At 55.0% G+C, this 24,879-nt stretch overlaps 1 protein-coding gene across 1 annotated transcript; it reads right to left on the reverse strand.

The window, feature by feature from the left end:
• Positions 1 to 24,221, reverse strand: Mmp2 (matrix metallopeptidase 2). The gene is made up of 13 exons (XM_015488730.2): positions 23,763 to 24,221; positions 20,750 to 20,976; positions 19,723 to 19,871; positions 18,591 to 18,719; positions 18,178 to 18,351; positions 15,215 to 15,388; positions 14,294 to 14,467; positions 12,688 to 12,843; positions 11,158 to 11,299; positions 7,110 to 7,246; positions 5,836 to 5,995; positions 2,159 to 2,268; positions 1 to 859 (listed from the first exon to the last, which is right to left on the reverse strand). Exons 1-13 carry the CDS (start codon positions 23,913 to 23,915, stop codon positions 756 to 758), a joined length of 1,989 nt encoding a protein of 662 aa, XP_015344216.1. The 5' UTR covers positions 23,916 to 24,221; the 3' UTR covers positions 1 to 755.
• Between the last annotated feature and the right edge of the window lie 658 nt (positions 24,222 to 24,879).

The following is a 24,879-nucleotide window of genomic DNA, read 5'->3' on the forward strand; positions in this document are numbered from 1 at the left end:
CTCAGTTGGTGTCTTTATTTATACTGGTCACCACTTCCCTTGGGGAACTGTTGAAAAGGGAGGCAGAGGGGCGGAGCGGGAAGCCGCGGCTGGGTCGGCCTCCATCCAGTGGAGGCTGCGGGTGGGGAGGGCGTCCTAAATGGAGTGATCGGGCCAGCAGCGCTGGGTGGGCTGGCATGTGTCACTCAGTGACTTCAGACCACCTGAGCCCTTGTGTCCGGGAATGAATGCCATAAGGTGGAAATAAAAAATCACAAGAAAGTGCACACAAAGCAAACTGCTAATGTAGGGAAGGTTCTAAGGCAGCCAGCAGTGAGAAGCCAGGTGTCTAGGGTGGCCACCTGGCCACATCCCTACCCACGGCCCCATGCCAGGCTGTCGGGCCGCCAGTGCCCTCTGGAGACAGTCTCTGTTGGCTCTGAGGCTGCTGGGAGCCACAGACGTTTGTGGGGGGAGAAGAGCCCAAAGCGAGGCAGCACCAGGTCAGCCCAACGCAGGGCTGCATGGACAGTATCAGGGCATCTCTTTGGGGGGGCTCTGAGGGGTGTGAGACTGGGGGGAGGGGTACAATCCAGCACCTTTCTTTGGGCAAGGATGAAGGCTCTCTCTGGACTCTTAAATTACCAGGTGAGGGTGAGAATGCTGATTAGCGACAGAGCCGAGGGCATGGGCACAGGCCCCTGGGGTCCCTCCCCGGTGCTCAGGCCCCATGTGTGGAAGGGACCCACAGGAAGGGCGGTCGGAGTCTGAGCAGCTCAGCAGCCCAGCCAGTCGGATTTGATGCTTCCAACCTTCACGCTCTTCAGACTTTGGTTTTCCAGCTTCAGGTAATAAGCACCCTTGAAGAAATAGCTGTGACCTGGGACAGAGAAGGAAAAGAGACTGTGACCACCCATCCTGAAATTCTGGCACTCCCAGAGGATTCCTGGGAACTGGAAAGTCTGCCTGGCACAGGGAAGAAGGTTTTGAGCCAGAAAAACCCTTCTGGGGCCGAAGGAAGGGAAATGCCCTATGGGAGTAAGGTCTATGATGGGTCAGAGACACCAACCTCTTAGAGCTTGTGATGGATTAAATTAGATAATATGCTGTTAGGAATAGTGAGAGTACTCCCCTTGGCACCATCATCAAACCAAGCATTTTCCTACGCCCGAAGTGGGCAACCAGGAAGCGTCCAGCCCTCCCAGGCCCACAGATGGCTTTTATTTGGCTCACAGGAGCTTCTTTGTTTTTATCTTTCATTCTGAGTAAGTTGCCAACATGTAAACATCTGGAAATGTCACAGGAATATAGATTTCTGGCTTCTTTCTAAAATAACTAGAATATCTAAGAACATGAGATCAAAATCTGTGCAGGCTGATCACTGTCAGAAGCTGCAAAGCAACTGGGTCCTCCTGCACACTCGCTGGTTCACTACAGAACTCACTACTCCCTACTGTCTCTGCCTCCTCGTCTCACCTGTGCTGTGTGGCCCATCCAGGCTTCAGAATCTGTCAACTCCCCCTCGTATATATGATCCTACTTACTTTGTTTCAAACTCTAGCACACAGTAGGTGCTCAACAGATGTTCAGTTGAAGATAATCCTTAGCCTCACACCTGACCGCACACTTAGCCTTGCACCTGATGGTACAGTCCTTCTACTTGCTCACGTAGGACCTCTGGCCGCTGGAGTTCAGAGCTACGTGCTGAGCATATAGTAGGGACTCCAAAGGATCTTTGGTTCTATCTGGCTCAGCAAAGGAACAGACAGAGAGCCTGGCAGAGTTGGCCTTGTCCCCAGTGGAGCGCCCTTCTGCTGATGGGAGGCAATCGAAGGCCTCTTGCAAAACCCCAAAGGGCCTGGACCAAGCCCCAGAATGAATCCAGGGCACCAGGCCATGTTGCTGGCCCCCTAAGGCCTCCCTCCCTGCCCCCACCCTGGCTGGAGGCCCTGCAGCTGTGTGAGGGGCCTTTTTAGGTCTCACTGCCTTGGAGCCTGGCTGGGGGAACAGAGGTCAGGGGTCTGGATGCCTTCCCAGCACTGGGCTGAAGGGGCTGGTTTGTTTCCTGGGGCGAGCATGCCGGCCCTGCACAATGAAGGAGTGTGTGCTGGAGCGGAATGGGGGCCCCCCGGCTGGGGGTGGGGAGTCCTCGAAAGCGGACAGAGGCCTGGGAGCTCACCACCGCCCTGCAGGTCCACAACGGCATCCAGGTTGTCGGAGATGGCATTCCAGGCATCGGCGATGAGCTTGGGAAAGCCGGGATCCATTTTCTTCTTTACCTCATTGTATCTGTCAGGAAAGAGAACGAGACACGGTGGACCAGTAGGCCTCTCGGAAGGCCACCTCCCCGAGATCTGGAAGGGAGAGAGGACCCAGAGGATGGCTCCTGAGGGGGCCTGGGAAACCCTACCTGGCCCTTCCAAGAGGCACCCAGAAAGAGGGCAAGTGCCAGGAGTCGGGCCAGGGTGTGAAGCCCAACACCACCACTCGCTAAGGACATAAAAACAATCTTGTGATCTCTGCCAAACAGGCATGCAAAGTGTCTGCCTGTCCCTGAGCCTAGGACTTGGTAGGTGTCTGGGAAATGTTAGTCCCTTACAAATCCCTGCTGCAGTCTGAGGAGCACTGGCCCGGGGCCCATGGAAGGGGACCCACCCCATAATTCTGTCACTGTGTAGTTTGAACTGTCAGGTGGAGGTGACAACCCACATCCTGGGAGATGACGGTGGCTGGGAGGGTGAGGCTACAATGCAAGGTGGTGGGTGTGAGCCAGGCCTGTTAGTCACAGGGCGGACTGCATGCCACCTCCGTCCCACCTGCGGCTGTCCCCACCTGCGGCGGGCGGCTATCGGGGTGCGTACTTACTCAGGGCCCCGCCTTTAATTCAGGTAAATACCTGGAGCCTTAGCTGGCAGGCTCTTCTCCCTGACTCTGTCTTCTTAAATTTTTTGGAAAACTTTTTAGATGTTGCGGTCATTTTGACTTCTTTGTTTCTCCACCCTCTCTCAATCTGTTTATTACACTCTAAATATTTAACTAGCTCCCACTCTATGCCTGTGGGTATCTCAGTCAACAAGGTCAAGTTGTCCCTCAAGGAGAAAATTTTCTAGACTCCTCTGTGTTTGAGTCCTATCCTGGAGGGAGCCACGCTGTCCTCTGTGGAGCTTCTGAGCCAGTTCCTTTCTTCCCATGGCCAGCTCCCCTGGGGTCCCAACTTCTCCTCTGGCTCCCTAGGACAGGGCCCATCCCCCTCAGCCCACCACCCCAGAACTGCCATCATTCCAGCCACATCATGGACCTTCCCTCTTGCAAAACCTACTTCTTCACGACTTGGGTTACCAAAACCAAGCTCCCTAGCTCAAATCCCAGCACTCCCAGCTGCCACCCCTCCACTGACCCCTCCAGTGACATCGCCAAGGGTTATGATGGCTCTAAGGTGTGTGGCCCATGCTTGAACTTGCCCTCATTTCTCTCATTCTCCCCCAGCAAACGGGAAGAGCAGGAATTAACCCCACTGTATAGATGAGGAAACCGAGGCTGAGAGAAGTGAACCCATTTCTTCTCATCCAGGAAGAACACAGTGGGATGGCATGCCATGTTGGCTTGGAAGGGGACTCTGTGTCTTCTTCCCTTTTCCCCTCTGCGCCCGCCATCTTGAACAGTGCTGCTCATGGGCTGGCACACTGCCTGGAGAAGTTTCACGGGTGGTTCTCCTCTGCAGCGTAGAGCAGGTATGAGGATATTTGTGTTCCAGCTTCCTAACCTGTGTGTCTTCGACCTTCTTGAGCGTCATAAGCATGGGGCTGAAAATAGCGCTTACCTAAAATGAGAAATCCGGGTGCCATGCACAGCTTCAGGCCAGGGTTGGGCACTAGCCCATAAGGACGGACACCATCATTTGCCTCCAGTGTATTCCAGTCACTTTCACTCTGTTGTAAGCTCCGCGAGGACACTGCCTCCTGGCACCTCGCTAAGTGCCTGGCACATAGAAGAGGTTGCATGTATATCTGTGGGAAGCTACTTCTCACCTTCCATCACTCAGGGGCTCTCTTTCTCTCCAGTAAGTTCTGCCTCTGCAGTCTCAAGCTCATCAATGACGTCTTCCGAGAGAGCTGTGTCCTTTGGAAGCCCAGCCCAGGGCCTCTGAGCAGCCCTTCGGCTCCATCCCTTCCACAGAGAACTCAGGGAGCTACCTGGGTAGAGCAGGTGGTCCATCTCGGCCCCTGGCTTTAGGAGGAGGTGGGCTTCATATGGAGAAGGCCTGGGAGGCAGATAACTTTGCCTGGAAACTCAGCCGGGCACTGCCACAGCCTGTGGGTCAGCGTGTGCGCATGCACACTCACGCTCACACGGGAACACATCTGTTATCGTGTGTCTCCACACATACGGTGCATGGGAGGGGTGACTGTGGAAGTCCTTCCAACACTTGCCAGGAAGACTGCAGGGCTTCCCGATTCTAAGATTCCTATTTGTGTGATCCTGTGCCTCTCGCCATCCAGGGTTCTCAGATCTGAGACTCGGAGCACCTGTGCAGCTGAGATGCCACTCGTAGCACGTGGGTGTGGTTGGGAGTGTCCCAGGGCCTGTGGGCGGAAGGCCCACTCTGTGGCTTCCTGGCTGACTGTTTTCCTTTTGAGGCCTGAGATATCAATCAGCTTAGGTCGCTAAGTGTCTTAGCATTCCACCCCGATGCTGGCAGGCTGGGGACATAAGCAGCTTTTAAATCAGGGCAGCTGGGGCAGGAAAGGGGGCCTTGGAGGAAGCAGGATTGTTTGGGGGATGGCAGATAGCATGTCCCTCTGAGGAGCTCCTGGGTAGGACCCAGATGTAGTGAGAGCCACAGAAGAATGGGACACTAGGGGGGACAGGTTGGAAAGTCACCCCATAGCCTTCGTGCACCAGTCTGGCCTTCCTAAATGACCAAATGAACCAGAAGTCACAGCGGAGAAAGCAAGGGGCGGGCAGAGAGGAGAAGCCGCCACCCTGGCTCTGTCCAGCTTATTTCTTTGGGCCTCAGTTGTTAAGTGTCAACAATTGTCATCAAACTCCGAAGACCTGGGCTGCCTCTTGCCAACCAGTCCTGGGCATGGGGCTGTCCAGCCTGATAGTGGCCTTTCAGAACTGGACCCTTCTCTTCAAATGACCTGGAGCAGAGAGAGAGCCACCTGCCTCCAAACTGTTCCCCTGCCAGTCGGCTCCCACAGCCACTGGGCCCGTGGTGGACACTCCAGAGAGTTCCTGCTGCTTCTGCGGGTTCTACTGTGGATCCTGACTCCTGTGAGCAGCGGCTGCCTTGGCATGTCCCTTCTGCCACCCCTGCACTCTTGTGCCCACCTCTTGGGACTCCACTACATCAGGGGCAATGTAGACTAACTAGTATGGTCTCTGGGAGAGCCAGGGTTCGAAGCTTCACCTGTCACCACATGGCAATGGGACTTTAAGCTAGGTGTTTAGCCTTTCTGTAAAATGGGAATACTATCAATCAGTGTCTCCCAGAGCCCCTAGAACAGTGTGGGGCACACAGTGTCGACAGGAGCAGCTGTTATCTTGTCTTCATTTTGATTCCCTCCTTCTTCAGTGAGTCACCCGAAGAGACGGGCTCCAGACTGGACTCGAACCCATATAGAAGGCAGCTACGAAGGCCAGGAGATTCTGACCAGCGTTATGCCGGCCGCGTGCACAGGATGCTTCACTCCTTGGTGACTTCTTAGAAGGGATGCGGCCCTGGCAGGTCAGAGGCCAGAGAGGGGCATTCACGGCCCACTGACCTCTGAACTTGACCCAGGAGGCATCGAGCCACAGTGTCTTCTCGCACGCAGTTGGCTGTGCTGCTCCCCTGCCCACAGCCTCCCTTACCTCCAGAATTTGTCTCCAGCAAAGATGTACGTCTTCTTGTTCTTGCTCCAGTTGAAGGCGGCGTCCACTTTCTGCACATCAGGGGGCAATCCCAGGCTGGTCAGCGGCTTGGGGTAGCCTCGCTCCAGGGTGCTGGCAGAATAGACCCAGTACTCATTCCCTGGGGTGGAAGAGAGGATGCGTTGGTGGCTGGTGCCAAGTCCCCCAGGCCAGGCTGTCCCTCCCATCATCTGTCTGGCACGGGACCCCACAACAGCCATTTTCAGTGGGGAAGAGCTTCAGCGCTGGAATTGGGCCCCACGCACAGGGTTTTGTAAGTCAATTACAGAATAGAGAAAGTGTCAGGCTGAAAAGGTAAGTGTGAGTCGGTGAGTGAGATGGAACCCACAGAGTGTCATGCCTGCCACAAAAAGGCACATGCCCTGACAGCCAGCAGCTGTTCTGGTCAGGACCCAGGGTTGTCGTGGATGGAGAGGGGAGTTGGCTGGGGGGAGAACAGCTACACACGGTCATGATGAGCCTCCCACACTCTAGAAAGCCTTCGCTGAGCCCCACCTCGGGCCAAAGCAGGGACCCATTTGGTGGCCCCATCAGAGCCCGTACCTTATCTACTCCTAGCAGCCTGGGGATCTGTCTCCCTGAGCAAAAGGGCAGAAGCTGCATTCCCTGAGCCCAGCAAAACCCAGGACATAGTACACGCTCAAATAAATGTTGAAGGAACCAGGCTTCCCACACTTCAGCCGTGTGCACCAGACCTGGAAGATTTTTCTGTTTCCAGAGACTCCCTTGTGCTACTGTTTATTTATAAATTTTTGCTTTCAGTGAATTCCACTGGAAATCTTCAAAAATAAATGTCTTAAAAGAACTTTAGGGAACTGCCTCAATGTCATGTATCAAATAATCTTTTCCTATACTAACTACCTCTGTTCAAAAAAAACAAACAACAACAACAAACAAAAGTGTAAGCTAAAAATGAAAACCAGCAGTTTTTAAATGTTCGATCTCAAGCACCCGCCTGCCAAAGGCTCAAAGAAAGATGTCAGAGACACACGGGCTCTAAAATGAGATTTCTTCCTTCTTGAAAAGGAAGCAGAAAGATGGAAAGATAATTCAAAGGAAAGGAGATGTTTCTATGGGGGTGAAGCTCTTTGGTGTCAGGTGACAGATGAATCCCATGCTCTGGGAAGCGTTGCCGAAACAAGGAGCAGAGGCACACACAGGTGCCCGGGGACTGCGGTCTGGGCAGAGGAGAGGGCCTGGGCCATCCCACACACCTGCAAAGAACACGGCCTTCTCCTCCTGCGGGGCCTCGTACACAGCGTCGATCTTTTCCGGGAGCTCAGGCCAGAATGTGGCCACCAGCAGGGGCCCCATAGGCTTGTCACGTGGATTCACTGTCCGCCAGATGAACCTGAGGACAGGAAGAGGACACATCTTAGGAAACCACACCTCCAGTCACTCAGGAGCAGCTCTGACCACATGTGCCTCCCCAGGCCCACCAGAAGCACCCCGGTAAGGCTCCTATGATGCAGGGGGAGACAAGACCAAAGGCAGGCTGGAGAAGGAGGGAGGGTTTGGCAGAGTCCCTCCGCAAGGTGCTGGGGCTGAGAAGAGCCCCTTTGCTCCCTGCCCCCACTTCCTCCAGGAAGCCTCCTCTGGCTACCTCGGCCGACACCGTGTTCTTCTTTTTCTCAGCTTCTCAGAATCATCGGTTCTAAGAGTATCTTATCTTATCCACGTCGTACCAGACACTTTACGTGCCTTGTAAAATTTAATTCTGAAAAAGAGTCAGTCTAGTTTGCACACTTGATGGTCTACCCGGCATCTGCTATCTATTTCCCCATCATCCTTTCTCTGAAAATTCACATGTATGCCCCACCCCTCTCCACCACCACCAGCAGCCCCCACTGCCTGTGACCCAGGCGTTATTCTAAGAGTAGATGCTGATTCGTCTAAGTCAATGGTCCTCAGAGTGTGGGCCCTGGGCCAGCAGCAGAAGTATCACCTGTGGATTTTTTAGAAATGCAAATTATTAAGTCCCCCTCCCCCCCGCCCCCGAGATCTATAAAGCAGACTCTCTGGACTTGTGGCTGAGAATTTGCATTTCCGTAACCCTTCCAGATGATTTTAATGCACACCAAAGTTTGCAAAGTTCAGGTCCCAGCCAATCACAGCCCACCATTCCCTGGCGATGGTTACTGACTCAGCAGCAACCATGACTCATGTTGGCACAAGATAGAACAGATAACTTGTATCTTATCATCTCACATCTAGATGTGGTGTGTGTGTGTGTGTGTGTATCTCTGCTGGATTTGGGGACCCTTTCACTCCAATTGCACTGGCACTGTTCTCTTAACCAGGGGAAGACCCAGCCTTGGGATAAAAGTCAATGTCAAGAGTGGCACTGCACCAATACCTCGAGTCAACGACCCTCTTCTGCCCCTGGAAGCAGCCTTACCCCTGGACACTGTATCACATAAAAGCAATTTCTCTCCACTGCTTAAGCCCTCATGAGTTCGCAACCGGAGTGGAGGGTAACTCGGTTCCTTGCAGCAAAGCCTCCTGATACAGGAAGGTGTCATGACCCTTATTTGGCCAATGAAGCTCAGAGAGGTTTTGGACTCTGAAAGCCAAGTTGAATCACCCTGCAGTACCATCTTCCTGCCCTCCCAACGTCTAGCACTGATTTCTGCATATGTCCAGTGCTTAAGTATTTACTCATTAATTCAATGAGTCCCATCAAAGTCCTTTTGGAAGAAAGTGTGATGTGGCAGGTTGTGATGGCTCTGGCTGGGCCCCTCTGACCTCTGCACGCTGCTCAGGGCTTCCTGAGCAAGAGCCCCAGGCTAAGGGCACTGCAGGAGGGTACGGTTCCCACTCACCTCTTCCCCATCCCACCAGGGGGCTGCAGGGTGGCCCTGGGGCCTGATGATGCTTGATTCATCATTGCGTTTTGGACCTGGGTTCTCTTTGCCTCTGCCATCTCCCTCCTGGCGAGGCAGGGAGGGAGGGCATCTGCACCCTGGCACCTGGCCCTGTGCCTGGAGCAGAGGAGGCTCTTCACAAGTTCACGCTCCCTGTTCCTCCCTGCGTAAGTCAGGAGCTTTCACATGTCCTTAGAGAGGCTTTGCAATTTTTCCTGTCTCTTGCAATAACCAACCGGTCACCCCATCGCCATCCATCAGAATCCTGCTTCCCCTTAACGCCTGTTCAAAGGCTGGCTCCCCTGTGAAGCTTCCTAGGTTGTCCACAAAAGCAATTTGCCAATGCCTCCGCAGTCTCGTTCCTTTCATTCTGTCGCATATGACTATCAGTTTTTTATGCCTCTATTTCCCAAACCTGACTGGTGAGGCACAGGTTTTAATGTGCATCAGAACTATTGCAGGACTTTGCTACCATGCAGATTCCAGGGGGGCCTGCCTTCAGAGGGTGCAGCCAAAGAGCTGGGGGCAGAAGCCCACCTTTTTAAAAAATAATTCTGTGGATGCATAATGGTCGTTCAATAAATTGCATACATTTAAAGCACAGAATTTGATAAGTTTGGAATTATGTTTACCCTGGGAGGCCATCACCATAATCAGAAGTAGAAATATATTAATCACCTTGTGCCCACTTAGCCTCGCATCTTTCCACAGTTGACCTCTGATCTGCCTTCTGTCACTGTAGGTTAGTTTGCATTTTCTAGAATTCTATATAAATGAGTTATATAGCATGTACTCTTTTTTTTTCAGGGGGGGCAGTTACTGGGGATTGAACTCAGGGGCACTCGACCACTGAGCCACATCCCCAGCCCTATTTTGTATTTGATTTAGAGACAGGGTCTCACTGGGTTGCTTAGCACCTTGCTTTTGCTGAGGCTGGCTTTGAACTCACGATCCTCCTGCCTCGGCCTCCCGAACTGCTGGGATTATAGGTGTGCACCACCGCACCCGACTACAGCATCTACTCTTGCCTAGCTTTTTTTCACTCAGGATAATCATTTTGAGATTCATCCACACTGTAGTGGACATCACCTCTTGTTAATAGATTCTTTCTCATTTCTTTTAATTTCAATTAATTTCTTTTAATTTCTGAGGAGTAATCCACTGTGTGGGTATGGCATGATTTCAGACACCCACACATTTAGCACTCATGCCCCAGGTGACTCTGATACAGGAGGCATATGAACCTCCCTTTAAGAGCACTCATCTAGATATGGAGCAGGGCCTCTGTCCCCAGTGCAGTCCTTCCCCGCCCTCCAGCTACGAAAGCCTCCAAAGTAACTGGCATAACAGATGCCGAGAAAATAGTGGTCAGTAGTAATAGTTAATGTGACTGAATATACTCACTCCATGTCAGGCATTGTTCTAAGCACTAAGCCCACTGAATCCCTATGAGATATGTTGGAATATTATCATCATTTTATAGATGAAGAAACTGAGGCACAAAGAAGGTACTTAATTAAGTTGCTATGATTAGGCAGCCGGCATGTGGCATTAGCCAGAGTTCATCATCACTTCACCCTACGAATGGGTGAACAGATAGAGCCATCCATGGGTGGAAGGAGAGGGGATAAGGAGTAGGTGGTTGGCTGGATGAGTGGGTGAATGCATAGGTGGATGAGTGCAGGTGAGTACGGGTGGGTGGACGGATGATGGAGAGAGAGATGGACTCTCTAGTGAGGACCTAGACACTGCTAGCCATTATCCAGGGGTGGAGGGCATTAGGGCGATGCTCAGACCTTAGTCAGGTGAGGGGGGGCCTTTACACATAGCATGAGGGATCTGGTCCCTCTCTGCCACCCAGAGCAATTAGGCTATTTGGAGATCAAGGCCATTCAAGAAGGCCAATGGTAGCCTGGCTTGATCTCAGTTCTCCCCTCCATTTCACTTTGGGATGACCCCGTACACGGCCATCCATGCAGCTTTGCCACCCATCCTTTAGAACAGACGTTGGGTGTGGCCACGGGATTTGCATCAGTGAAATATTCTCAGACATGATGTAAATGGAAGTTTTCAATGTCCTTGTGTGGTGAGATTTGGCCTCTTGCACCCTGTCATCTGCCACGAGTAGCCACTGACCCCAGAAGAACGAGTGACATACAGAGTCTACCTGACCCCCAACTGCACCTGGAAGCCTAGACACCCAAGACACCCACAGAGCTGAGAGTGCAAAAGAACTGCTCGTGTGGCCAGCTACGGATGTGTGTGTTGTGACACAAGGCGAAGACTGGTCGTCCTGGGGCCCCCAGGGGGGTCCTCAGTAAAGGACGGGGACACAAGAATAAAGGAAAGGGGCAAAGGACAGAGGGCAAGAGGGACTAGACGTAGCTCCTACACTCACCGGTCCTTGAAGAAGAAGATCTCACCACGGATCTGAGCGATGCCATCAAAGACAATGTCCTGTTTGCAGATCTCAGGAGTGACAGGTCCCAGTGTAGGGGTGGGGCCGGTGCCAGTGTCAATGTCAGTGTCAGGGGAGACCCCTAGGGGTGGGAGGGACACCTGAATTTAGATTCTCCCCCGCTCCAAGGGTTGTCCCCAGCAGGCTGGACCCTAAGGCTGCCCACGCATCTGGCTAAGGCTCAGAAAGAAATGTCCTCTGGTCCAGTGTTGGCCCAGGACTGAGAGGGGAGTGGAAAGAAACAAAGCTCACACACTCTGTCAGTGCTCTTCGTTCACGTCACCTGAGTGGCTTCTCGCTGCGTCCCCAGGTGAGGGTCATCACTATTCCCAGTTCACATATGAAGGAACGGGGGCCCAGGAAGGTTGAGACACAGGGGCCAGGATTCAAACCTAAGGCTCAGGTTCTTATGCCGCCAAGAGTCAGGGCAGTCAGGGGGCTGCTTGGGTGTCCAGCAGCAGGGGTGTGGCACTTCCTCAAGGGCAATGCCTTTACTCTCATGATAAGCAGCCACATTGGAGGACACTGAGTCCAGAGAGGTAAAGACTTGCTAGATCTCCTGCAGCTGGTCAAAGACAGAGGCAGCTCTGGACCCTGCACCTCTGGGTCCAGATCTTGGGTTCTTTTCCAATTGGATGTTCCCCAAGCACCACTGCACAATTGTGGCCTGGTCCAAATTTTATATACATATACATACATACCTATATCTCTATATCTATCTATCTATCTACCTATATATATATATATATATATTTTTTTTTCCTCCCCAGTACTGGTGATTAAACTCAGGAGTGCTTATCCACTGAGCCACATCCCCAGCCCCTTTTTATATTTTATTTAGAGACAGGGTCTCACTAAGTTGCTTATCGCCTCACTAAGTTGCTGAGGCTGGCTTTGAATTCAAGATCCTCCTGCCTCAGCCTCCCCAGACGCGGGGATTCCCGGTGTGCACCAAGGACCACTACATTTTTAATTTCTTTTTGTAAAGAAATGCAGTGACTTTTTAAACTCTAGTTAAATTTACTGTGAGCAGATAACAAAAAATGAATCATTGATATCAGGGACTTGTGGTTATACTTCTATTAAATAAAATCATATTAAGAAGACTAGAAACTTCCACTCCTATCTCATGAAGGTCTCTCCACACAACGGGAAACTCCAACTTGTGGCCAACCAACTCTCCTGGATTCTAAACCCCCCTGGGTTGCTTAAACCCGGGGGACCTGGAGCCTGAAAGTTCACCGTTCTCAGGTCACAGTTTACTCACATAGAACATGGAAAGCCCTGGAAATAGGGAGTCCGAGGCGTCACCGGGAAGCACAGCTTTGACCCACGCCAGCACCAGGTCCCCACACTCCTGCCTCCAGCCCTTGTCACCAACAGTCCTGGCCAGATGGGCCTTCCTGCTTCTCACACCCTGGGCCCCCTCCCAGGTCACATGACTCCCCAGGTCCCCAAGCTGAGAGTTACCGTAGAGTTCCTGAATGCCCTTGATGTCGTCCTGCGACAGGCGGAAGTTCTTGGTGTAGGTGTAAATGGGGGCCATCAGGGCCCCAGGGTCCTGTGAGTGCTCCAGCCCCATGGCGTGGCCAAACTCGTGAGCTGCCACTAGGAACAGGCTGTACCCTGAGGGCCAAGGCAAGGGACAAACAAGGAAAGATGAGACTCGAGTGAGACTCGGCCCAGCCAGGGGGACTGGGGCGGACATTCTCAGGGCGGGGCGGAAAGCCCTGGAAGCGGCACTCTGACTTCTCATGTCCTCATGCTTTTTAGTAGGGTCATCCAAAGTCCCCATGGCCTGCTCCAGAGAGGGCTGCAGTGTCATACAGAAGGGAAGCTTGAAGCACCTGCAAATCCCCTTTGTTAAAGTCCAAAGTCCCATGTGTTAAAAATTGTGCTTCCTGTCTCTTTGTGTCTCTTTAAAGAGGAGGAACAAAACCTGCTCCTAAACTAGGGTCTCCAGAGAGGTAGGAGAGGGGGGCTGCTGGGCCAGCCCCGGGCTCTCTGACTCCTGCCCCAGGGAGAGCAGCGAGCGCCATTTCCACCTGGCCAGGCTCAGCAGACACGCCCCAGGGTGGGTTCACTGATGCCCACCCCCCAAAGATATGTTCAGGTCTTAACCCTGGGAACCTGTGAAAGTGACCTTATTTAGAAATGAGGTCTTTGCAAATCAGGTCACACAATATTAAGGTGACCAGACACTGGAGTGGAGTGGCCCTTGATGCAGTCGGGCCCACGCCACGACAAGAAGAGAGGGAGACGGCACGGAGCAGAGGGGAGAAAGCCACGTGATGAGGGAGCAGAGTGCAGAGGGGCAGCCCTGGGGGACATGGCCCTACGGGCACCTGGGTTAGACTTCCAGCCTTCCAGAAGCATGAAAAAATCCACTTATGTGGGTCGAAATGGTATAGCCACTTTGTTGTGGCAGCCCAAGGAAACAAATTCAAAGTCACAGTCCAGGCAACAGAGAAGCCCACCCTCAGGTGCACAGCAGGTGAATCAGGCCAGCCCTCTCACTGGTCATCGTAGGTCCTGCAGCCTAGAGTGGACACAGGGCCCAAGCACACTGTTCCTCGGGGAGGCCGTGGGCTGTTCCTGGTCACTCTCTCACCCCAGCCTGAGGCCTGGAGGGTGGGGTTATCCCAGCTGGCTATGTCCCCAGCACAGACGGGGACCACCATTCACAGGACAGCTGATGGGTCAGGATGGTCTGGCGGCTCAGGGAGGGACTCCTTTTCCCTGCGGTCTGCTGCCTGCCCAGCCCCTTGAGGCTCTCAAGTCAGAGTGGGGATGTGTCCAGGGAGAATCGCCCTCTGGGACTCCACATGCTGTGGTAGCCTCAGCCCTGGAGGTGTGGCCGAGGTGGCAGGCAAGGTCTGGAACCGAGGCCAGCTCAGGGGTGCGAGGGGTCCTGTCTGGAGGCTGCGTCTGCCCACCTGAGGGGCTGGGCAGGGTCTCTGCTCTAGGTGCAGGCCTGGGGTATGTGTCCCTTACGGGGGCAGGTGGGTGTCCGGGGGCAGTGTCGATGCTGGAGGTGTGGAGGGAATGTCCATCTGCCCAGTGAAGGGCCTCCTACCTTGGTCGGGGCAGAAACCCCACTTGCGGTCATCGTCGTAGTTGGCCGAGGTCGCACACCACATCTTTCCGTCACTGCGGCCGGCGCTGGTGCAGCTCTCGTGCTTGTTGCCCAGGAAGGTGAAGGGGAAGACACAAGGGGCCCCTTCGGAATTCCCTCCAACAGTGGACATGGCTGTGGGCAAGGTGCATGGGTCAAGGTCACCAGGGGAGGACAGCATGATGCCGATGTCCACAGACCACGCTGAGACACCCCAGGTGCGGCAGCCAGCGCTCCCCAATCCCTGCGCCAATCACCCTCTCTGCCAATCACCCTCTGCCGGGGGGCCACGTGCTGCCCCCCAGGGGACCCAGGCCCAGAGAAACTGAAACTTGGAGAGATGAAGAGCTTGGCCAGGGCAGGTCCTGTTAGGAAGTGGCACAGGCTCAACCCCGGCTGCCAGATCCCGGAGCCGGCACTAGCTTCCTGGGGCTGTGAACCCAGGGGCAAGACACCAGGAGGCCAGGCAGGGCTCAGGGTCCCAACACACTCAACTAGAGAGCGACCCCACCAGACCCCACCAGCAGGGTCCCACAGGGACTAACCTCCGGGTCAGGGCTGGAGGAGGGCGGGATGGAGAGAGGGACATGGAGACAGAGAGACTGAGGGGAAGCAGGCCAGGAGGGGCCGGGCAGACAGAGGCAGAAAGAAACACCCAACGTGACAGCTGGTGTCACCAATTTGGCGGAACTGTGGTGACATTTGGGTGACACCAATTCTGCTGGACTGCGTGAATGCCTCACGGGGGCTCTGACTTCTGCATCGGAGCCGCCAAGGACCCGGCTGGCACCCACCCTGGGGAGGAGGTTGGGGTGGTCAGGCGGGTTTCTGAGAGACAGCAGGGTGCTGGGCCCTGTGGGCAGGGGAGGAGGGGACACCCACCGGTCTCAGGGCAGAAGCCATACTTCTTGTCGCGGTCGTAGTCCTCGGTGGTGCCACACCAGCGGTAGCCGTCCGTGCGGCCCTCGGTGGTGCAGCTGTTGTAGGAGGTGCCCTGGAAGCGGAAGGGGAACTTGCAGGGCTGTCCATCGGCGTTGCCACCCATGGTGAACAGGGCTGCGAGTGGAGGAGAGAGGGTGACTGAGAGAGAGTCCCCTGCCCGGGCACTCGCCGGCTGGCTGCCGCCTGCCAGGTCACACCAGCGAAGTTGCTGTGTTGTTAAAATTCAAACATCTCCTTTGCTGACGGGTAAGGAGCCGCTTCTCCAAGCTCCTGGAGAGGACCCCTGGACCCCTGGCCCCCCTCGTCCCTGCCCTGGGACCTTGTGGACACCAGCCAGGAAACGCATGTCACTCAGCAGGGCCTCCAGAACCCTTCCCCAGTCCTGAGTCACCATCCATTCTGCCTGGTCAACACCCACTCCAGGTGGATGCTAAACATGCCACCCGTGGTGGGCATGTCCCCATGTGTCTCTCCATCTGACAGACAGGGACACTGAGGCTCAGAGAACACTGGGTTCCAGAAGTGTTCCTGGTCACAGGAATAAGGACACGGATGGAGACTGTAACTGACAACTGCCAGCACGCTCATCTCCACTCCTCTCACACACCATCACATGCATGGGTGACCCTATGTGGCTTCACCTCCTGTCAATCAGAGGCCCTCTCCTGGACAGTCCCTCTGTGGTCCCTGCAGGAGGGAGAGGAGGGTCAGGAGGAGGAGGCTCTGCCCTTGGGAACTTTTCAATACACCCTCCAGGCTCCCGCTCTGGCCTCCCGGGGCAGCCATGATGGAGAGCTGGGGAAGAGGGTGGGATCCAGGATGTGGCCTCTCCCTCTCTCTCTCTCTCTTAGGTTCTTCTCCTGCTCCCCCGTCCCCTCCTCTGTCCCAAAGCTACAAAATGGTGTGTCTCTGGAATTGCCAACTAGCAAAACCACAAGTGCGTAACAAGGACCATCTGTGCACAACGGCGCCAGCGGTGACCTCACCAGTCCCAGTTAACTCCAGCATGGCCAGGAAGGAGCCTAGCCCTCCTCCCACCACGGAACCCAGGACCCTCTCCCCACTGTTCCACTCTCCCTGAACAGGAGACACTGTCCCATCATGCCAGAAACCATGGCACCTCAGGAAGAGAAACACACAGAGTCCAGAAACTGGTGGCCTCAGATGGGGGGAAAGGTGAAGTGTTAATTCAACTAGGTCCAGCCCCAGGCCTCTGCCACCCAGAAAGCCCTTGTCTCTGCTCAGATCCTCCCTCCTGGGTCCAGTCCCCAGGGAGGGGGGCGGGAAGCAGACCCTGAGTCAGCAGTCAGGAGGGTCTGAGTAACAGGAACCCCAAACAGGCACGTGGTGCAGGCCCACACCTGGCCACAGACCAAGTCGACCGCTCGTGTCCAAGGCAGGGAAAACCCTCCCAAAATTATGAAATACAGCGGCTTTGCCTCCTCTTCTTGGGGACCCCCTGTTCCAATTAGAACAGCTGACTCAGGGAAGGTTAGTGTCACCTGCATGTCCCCCCAGGAAATACAAGATACAGAAAATGTCTTCTTTAACAATTTCTGGCTTGTCATGGTCGATGGCTTGAACACTTTCTTAACGCAGAGTTTAGCTTTGGTAATAAAGTGTAAACAGGAAGACAATTCGCAAGCTGTTTGCTTCTTCTGTCAAGATGGATGCTGTCCAGTGCAAGTCACAATGGGGACAGAGACACTCCTGGACATGTACAATTATAGCCCCAAATGATGAAGACACTTTATAGGAACTGAAGATACTTTATCAGATGGAGAAGGAGATAGCATTTAGACCCCCACTTTCAGATTTTTCTACCATTTTCCCCAAATCTTCCGGGCTTTTGATCACAAGAATCATGGAGCATGCTGACTCGATCCAATATGGAAGACCGTAGACTTTTTTTTTTTAAAATTTATGAGTTTAAGGTGTGTCAAGGATGGTTTTAGAAAGGATTGAGTCAATATCGTTACCCTTTTTTTGATCCCGTTCCTTGTCGATGGCTTCAAAGATCTCTGAAAATGTTATTTCAAATGCTGACAAAAACACACCCAAAAATATCAAGTCAAGCTTGATGTCTTCGTCAAAACAGAGATATAAGCTGGACCATCCGGATGAACAGAAGGACAGAGTCCACAAGAGCCGGACAGCGGGACTGCTAGCCTGCATGCGCGAGCGCGCGCCCACACACACACACACACACACACACACACACCCTGCAGCTCTGTCAGCGGGACCTGTGCAGGAACAGTGGCCAACAGTCTCAGGGTTGCAGTCCCCAGCCACGTCAGGTTCCAGCTTGGTCTGAGACGTGCCTCCCATCCTTCAGCTGGACTCTCTACCCCACCCCAAGCCTCTTTCCACCCTTGGAGCCCTCAGTCCTGACTGGAGTGTAGAAATGGTCCCACAGAGAACCACTGGCCATGTTAGTAGTTCTAACTTGATTCTCACATATGTTAGAAAGAATAATCAACACACTAAACCAGCCACTTCACAAACAATGATGCCAACCGTGGCCTTGAAACACGTGCACTGATTGAACCAAACTGGGACGTAAACACGGTTTCTCAGCCAACCCCAGATCCCATATACAACAGTGGTCCATGGGGCCACAGCTCCTAGTGACATCGTCACCATCTCAGCACGGGTAGGTACAGCTTCCAATTTCACACAAAGTGGAATCGCCCAACAATGCACCTCTTAGAGTGTGTCCCCATCATCATGGGACACCAGGCTATGATGACACAGGTGAGAGAGACACAGCAATGGCTCAAGTCGGGACGGCCTGGGCTGGGGTCCTGGGGGGACCCTGGTTGACGGGCCTGTGGGGTCTGGAGATGGGGCCATAGCAGGGAGCCCCCAAGGTTGGGGCCTGCAGTGGAGAGCGGGCTGCTCACCTTCGTGGGGGCAGAAGCCGTACTTGCCGTCCTTCTCGAAGTTGTAGGTGGTGGAGCACCAGAGAAAGCCGTCGCTGCGGCCCGCGTCCGTGCAGCTGGTATACTCACGGCCATTGAAAAGGAAGGGGAACTTGCAGTACTCGCCGTCGGCGTTCCCGTACTTGACGCGGACCACTGGGGAGACACGGGGCAGGGTGGGGGGGTTCAACCTCCTGGCTTTCTTTGGACACCAGGCTTCCGAGTCCCCAGGGCTGTGACTTCCCTTCCCTTCCATCCACAGGTCCCTCGGAAGCAGAGGGGAAGACCCAGGTTGCTAGGGAAGCCATGGTCCTGTTGCCAGGTAACAGGAAGCTGCGGGGGGTGGGGGGGGACGGGCAAGGAGGCCTGGGGCAGGCCGAGGGCCACCATCTTACCTTGCCCTTCTCCCAGGGTCCACAGCTCGTCGTCGTCAAAGTGGGAGTCTCCCCCGACCCCCGTGCCCGGGGCGAAGGCATGAGCCAGGAGCCCGTCCTTGCCGTCGAAGGGGTAGCCGTCGCCATGCTCTGGAACACAGGGGCCTCAGCTTCTGCTTACCCCGTGGACCTGGGCGGCCTGTCCCTACCCACGTCTGCACCCCTGCACCATCTGCCATCTGTCCCCAGCCCCTGACCCACTGGGGTGACCCAAGGATGGTGAACACAGGGCATGAACGGAGAGTCTGTGGCCTGACTCTCACCATCGTCTGGTCCACACGACCCCCTTCCGGGCACCACCTGCCTTCGCTGATTGTGCTAACCCAGGGATGCTGCACCCCCCCACAGGCCTACAAAGCCACACCCATGTCCTCGCCACTGACTCTCACTGTCCCTAGGGTCTACCCTCCTGCCCACACTGCCCTCTTCATAGTGTCCCTTCCTTCATGTCACATTGTCACCCACATTCACCGCACTCACCCCGGGGCCTGCTTTGCTACTGAGGTCTAGCCCTCCTAGCACGTCTACACTGATTTTGTGCCTGTCCCCTGGACCCATTGCCACACCACCCACCTTCACGTCTATGTACCGCCAGTGCCCGCACCACCAGCCCAGCGGTGGCCTTGACCCCAGCTTCCAGCTGCTAACTCCCATGTCTACACTGCTCCAGTGTCTGACCTTCTAACTACAGCTTCTTACAGGGCCATCCGCCAGGATAGCCACTAGCTTCATGGGGACCTTGAACACTTGAAATGGGACCTGTGTGGCCAAGAAACTGAATTTTCATTTTAAAAAGTCTTTAGTCATTTCAATTTAAATAGCCACGCGCACTCAGAGCTGCCCTTTGCACAACAGAGTAGCCACTCAGGGCTTCCCCGGCTCCAGGTTCACACAGCAGCGCGTCCATCCCCTGTGCTCCCAGCCACGGGGCTCTGATGTCTGCCTGTGCTGTGCTGCCCCCGCTAGACGACCCCCGTGTCTACACCGGCTACTGCGCACCTGAGTTGCCCAGGATCTCAGGTCTCTCTGACGTCCATGCAGCCCCCTCATTGCTACCCACCCTCCAGCCCCCGCCAGCCCCTCTTCTGCCTACCCCAGCGGCCAAAGTTGATCATGATGTCAGCCTCTCCGTCATGGATGCGAGAAAACCGGAGCGGGGTCACGGAACTCCAGACCTGGAAGGCGCGTGCGAAGGCATCGTCCACCGTCTCCGGGTCCAGATCAGGAGTGTAGCCAATGATCCTGGAGGGGTGGACGGGCAGGTGAGCACGCAGGCGTGTGTGCGAGGGTGTGCAGGTGTGAAGTGTGCTTGTGTGCGAGGGTGTGCGTATGTGAAGTGTGCTCGTGGGCAGGTGTGTGTGTCCGTGAGCATGCAAGTGCATGCATGAGCACAGAGGCTTCCCTCTGAGCTGTGTGATCTTAGGCAAGTTTTCTAACTTCTCTGTGCTTTATTCCTTTCCTTTGTGATGAAGCGATCTGGCACCAGAGCCCACACTAGAACACAGCCTTCCTACCCCAGGGCCCCTCCAATAAGAGTAACAACTAATACTTATTAAACTCTTGCCACAAGTCAGACTCTGGAAGACTTTTATTTATACTCCATCTAGCTTAGTCCCACAATTAACCCTATGAGGAAGAGTTTTTAATGGCCCATTTTATGGAGTAGAAAAACAACATTTGGGGCCCCCAAAATTAAGAAGCCCAGCCTGGCGCAGTGGTGCACGCCTGTAATCCCAGCGGCTTGGGAGGCTGAGGCAGGAGGATGGTGAGTTCAAAGCCAGCCTCAGCAAAAGCAAGGCACTAAGCAACGCAGGGAGACCCTGTCTCTAAATACAATACAAAATAGGGCTGGGGATGGGGCTCAGTGGTCGAGTGCCCCTGAGTTCAATCCCTGGTATCCCCCCCCACAAAAAGCCCAACACCCCCTGGTTAGTGAGTGTGTGATCTGAGTCCAGGTCTGTCTGACTCCATTTACCAAGAGCCTTGCATGCAATCCGCCTGAGATGGTCAGTCCTGACTAAAGAGACCTCGTGGGTCCCCTGAGCGGAGAAAGCCAGGCCCAAGGACACCCTGTGTCCCTCAGCCCGATGGCCCTGCCTCCCCCAGCCCTGCCCTGGCACCTGTAGGTGATCTGGTTCTTGTCCCACTTGGGCTTTCGGGGGAAGAAGTTGTAGTTGGCCACGTCGGGGTTGCCACACCGCGGCTTCCGCATGGTCTCGATGGTACTCTGGTCCAGCTCGCCTGTCTGGGGCAGCCCGAAGAACTTCTGCATCTTCTTCAGGGTGTCTTTCAGCACAAACAGGTTGCAACTCTCCTTAGGGCAGCCGTAGAAGGTGTTCAGGTATTGCTGGAGGAAATGAAGAGTCGGGGAAGAAGAAGCCACAGTCAGGTAGGTATCACTGACCAAATCACGCTCCAGGGACCCACCTCCAGCGCCGAACCGGAGCTGTCACTCACTTGCTGAGTGACATAACAGCTGTAGAAAGCACAGCCCCACTACTGTGCAGGGAGCTTTCTATGTGCTCTAGCATTGAAGTCATTAAACATCGACACATTCAATGCTCACAGGAATTGCAGATATTATTATCCTCAGCATAAAGACAGGAAAAAAATAAAGCACGGAGAAGAAAGTTGCCTACAATCACACAGCTCAAAAATGGCAGATCTGGATTCAGGACCAAGCCATCTGACTCCAGAGCTCACAGTGGAACAAAACCTTCCAGCACCTGTCCTTTACCCCTGTCATCTCAGCTAGTCACCTACAGCTGGTGACTTAGGGATTGTTCTCCTCCCTTTTCTTCACCAAGAGCTTCAAGGGTTATGAGTTTGAGCTCCAGCAGCAGACAGAACCTGGGTTCAAATCCTGGATCTGACATTTTCAAAAACAAAGTGGTCCTCTTCTTCAGTGGCTCTTGCCAAAGGAAACCCCAAACCAAACAAGCCCCTGTAGAGGTTCAGGGACCAGCCGATTCATTTATCAAATGAATGCATGAGGGTGTCTATCATTTGTCACTCCTCAACTACTGCTGGGGACAAGCCGATAAACAAGACAGGCATTTCCGGTCTCGAAAGTTCAAATCCCAGTGCAAGGTAGGGGAGGGGGTCTGATGGATCACACACAAATAAACGTGAAATTGAGTAAGTGCTAAGGTCCATGTTGGAGAGGTGAAAGGAGCCAGGAGATCTAACAACATGGCCCTAACCTCATTGTGGGTAGTCAGGAAAGGGGTAAAGAGAGTCTAACAACAATCACCGTAGGAGAGCAGCAAGGGCTACTGCTTACTGAGTGTTCACCAAGTGCCAGGTACCTACACTAAGTGTCTACACCATGACTTCTCCTTTCACCCCAAGATGGGTACCATTATTACCCTTGGTTTGCAGGTGAAGAAACTGAGACTCTAGAAGTTAAATCAGCTGCTGGAGATTATCAGGCCACCTTGGCCCAGAGGTGCATGCCTGTAATCCCAGCCGCTGGGCAGGCTGAGGCAGGAGGATCTCCAGTTCAAAGCCAGCCTCAGCAAAAGGGAAGCACTAAGCAACTCAGTGAAACCCTGTCTCTAAATAAAACACAAAACAGGGCTGGGGATGGGGCTCAGTGGTCGAGTGCCCCTGAGTTCAATTCCCAGTACCCCCCCACCCACCAAAAAAAAGAAAAAATGATTACCCAGGGCAGTTGGTTAATGTACTCCTTGACTTGAGGCCAGGGAGTCTAAGCCCAGAGCCCCTCTTCTTAAGCACTGCTCTGGGCAATCCAGATGTGTACTTGACGTCAAAGGTGTGAACTCAGAGACCACTGTCATGGTCCACAGTCCCACTCAGGCTAACCAAAGGGCACATCACTATGCCAACCTGAAAAAAGTAGACCTCTAAACATTTAAGATTTCCCACTGCACCCATCCAGGGGACAGACGGTGTGTGTGTATGGAGCGGGGGGGGGGGGGGGGGCCTGTCAGGGGTGGAGTCACATCCTAAAGGTGCTTGGAGTGGGCAGAGGGCATTGGATTCCTGTTCTGCACAGAATGGGGCAGAGGCTGGCTGGAGGGTAAGGGATTTCGAGGGTGACAGAAGCAACGGGGAGACAGATGTCCGGTGGTCCCTGAGTGGGCCACGGCCCTCGGTGCTTTCAGAGCGAGGGGAGATGCTTTTCTGCCGCCTGGCCCACGGCTTATGCAACGCTGAGGCCAGGATGCTCAGCGAGCCAAGAGCGCGCGCTCGCAAAACAACATCTGAGCCGCAGCTCGGGATCTCCTCCAGGAGGGAGGCTCCTGGCCGCTCTCCGACCCCGCAGGGCTCAGTCCGCCCCGCCCCACGCGCCGGGCTCACCCGCGCCTGCCACTCCCTCCCCCATCCGCCCGCCCGGGCCACCGGGTCCTCGCCTGGTCCTCGCCATCGGTCTCCTGACCCTTGGAGAAGTTCGAGGAAACTTTCCGTGGCTCACCCCTTGACCTTTCTTGCCAACTTGCCCAGTAAACCAGGCGAAAAAAGATGTGCCCGGTTTCCCTCCTGCCCCAATTATGTGCCTAGGGGTCCCCTGGAGCCGAGCGAGGACCAAAGATCCCTCTCCAGAAGTGTGCCCAAGTTCCCAAGAGTTTGCGAAGCCCCACTCTGGTCATCCTCCTGCGTGCAAAAGTTCATGCAAATGATCCGCCAAAGCACCACCTTTCCAAAGTCCCCCGTTTGCAAAAGGGACCTCGTAGGCTGTTTGCCAAAGGCCTATCAAGATGCCTGCCAAGGTTCTGATGCCGGCTCCCCAGAAGTGTCCAAGGGAGGTGTAGGAGGCCTGCCCCTACCCACCCCCCAGACACCCAAGCACTCCTTATTTGCAAAAAGAGCCCTTTCCAAACCTTTGTCAAAGCACCCACCCGTCTCCCCCTGTCCCTCCGCCTGGATGTTGTCCTTACTGCCCCCCCCCACGCCCCCATGTGTCCTGAAGATTGCCAAGTTGCCTCTCGGAGCTGTGTCCACTCACAAAGCTCTGCACTGTTTACAAACCCAGCCCTCCCTCAGCTCGCCGAGGACCCCCAAGCTGCTTCTGGGACCCTCCCCCGCGCCCTTGACCCCCGCGGGGGACCCCCATTCTTTGCTTCCGAAGTTTGTTTAAACTTGGCTCCTGAGGCCAGCGCAGCAACTCACCACCGCCAACTCTTTGTCCGTCTTGGGGGCGACATCGCCCGGGAACTTGATGATGGGGGACGGCGCGGCGGCGGCGCGGCCCAGCAGGCAGCCCAGGAAGCAGAGCGCCCGCAGCGGCCGGGCGAGCGCGACCCAGGCCCCTCGCGCCGGCATCGTTCTGCTCCCGGGCCCCACGCGTCGCCCGGGGGTCGCTGGCTCGGTGCGTGTGGCCGCGTCGCCGCGGGGCTGGAGCTCGCAGCTGCAGCGCAGTCCCGCGTGCAGGGGGCTCGCTGGCTGGGTCGCCTGGGCGTCGCGTGGCTCAGCCTCTCATGATCCGGTCCCCGCGCCCTCAGCCCGCGCCGCGGCCCCTGGTCTCGCAGGTCCCGGCGGCCTCCCTTTTGTATGTTTAAAGTCCCCAGAGGCTCGGCCTCCAGCCGCCGCCGGAGGGAAGTCTGGGATTGCAGCGGAAACAAGGGAGGGCAGCGGCCAGATGTGGCCGGCTGGGCTGGGAGGGCTCTGGCGGCGCGGCTGGGGAGGGGCGCGCCGGGCCCGCCCCTCCGCCCCGCCCCCACTCCCTGGGCTTTTCTCTTGTTTCCAACCTCCAGTTACCCCAGGTCTAGGACTTGGCTACCAGGGCGACCTCCCCACCTTACAGCTCCAGAGCACAGCTGAGGACCCCCTGCCCACAAACATCTGGCGGGATGGCTCTGGGCCCTCTGTGTCCTGAGGTTGACTGGAGGGATGCCCCGGGGTCAGGACACCCTGCAGGCCCCAGGGATGGGATGGAGCAGTCAGATGACCAGGGGCATTGAATGATGAGCAGATGTTTAGAGATTTCAGATGTTTAGAGAGGGAGGCAGAGGTGAGAGGGAAAGAGAGGGGATTCAGGTGGGAAGTCCCAGCTAGCCTCCTTCTCTCTCTCCCTCCCTGCCTCCCCCCCACACACACACTTTTCATCCCCCCAACAGGTAAGTGCTGGCTTGGCCTCAATCCTAGGGTAGAGGCTACATAGACCTAGAGGAGCCAACACCCAGAGTCTCCCAACATATGTCCTCTCCCTCTCTCAGGGAAAGACAATTCAGTAGGTGACAACTGTGTGGGACCTCAGCAGGCTGGGGGGTGCCTGACCTCAGCCCCT

This window comes from Marmota marmota, unplaced genomic scaffold, assembly GCF_001458135.2.
Source record: "Marmota marmota marmota unplaced genomic scaffold, marMar, whole genome shotgun sequence".
Taxonomy (NCBI): domain Eukaryota; kingdom Metazoa; phylum Chordata; class Mammalia; order Rodentia; family Sciuridae; genus Marmota; species Marmota marmota.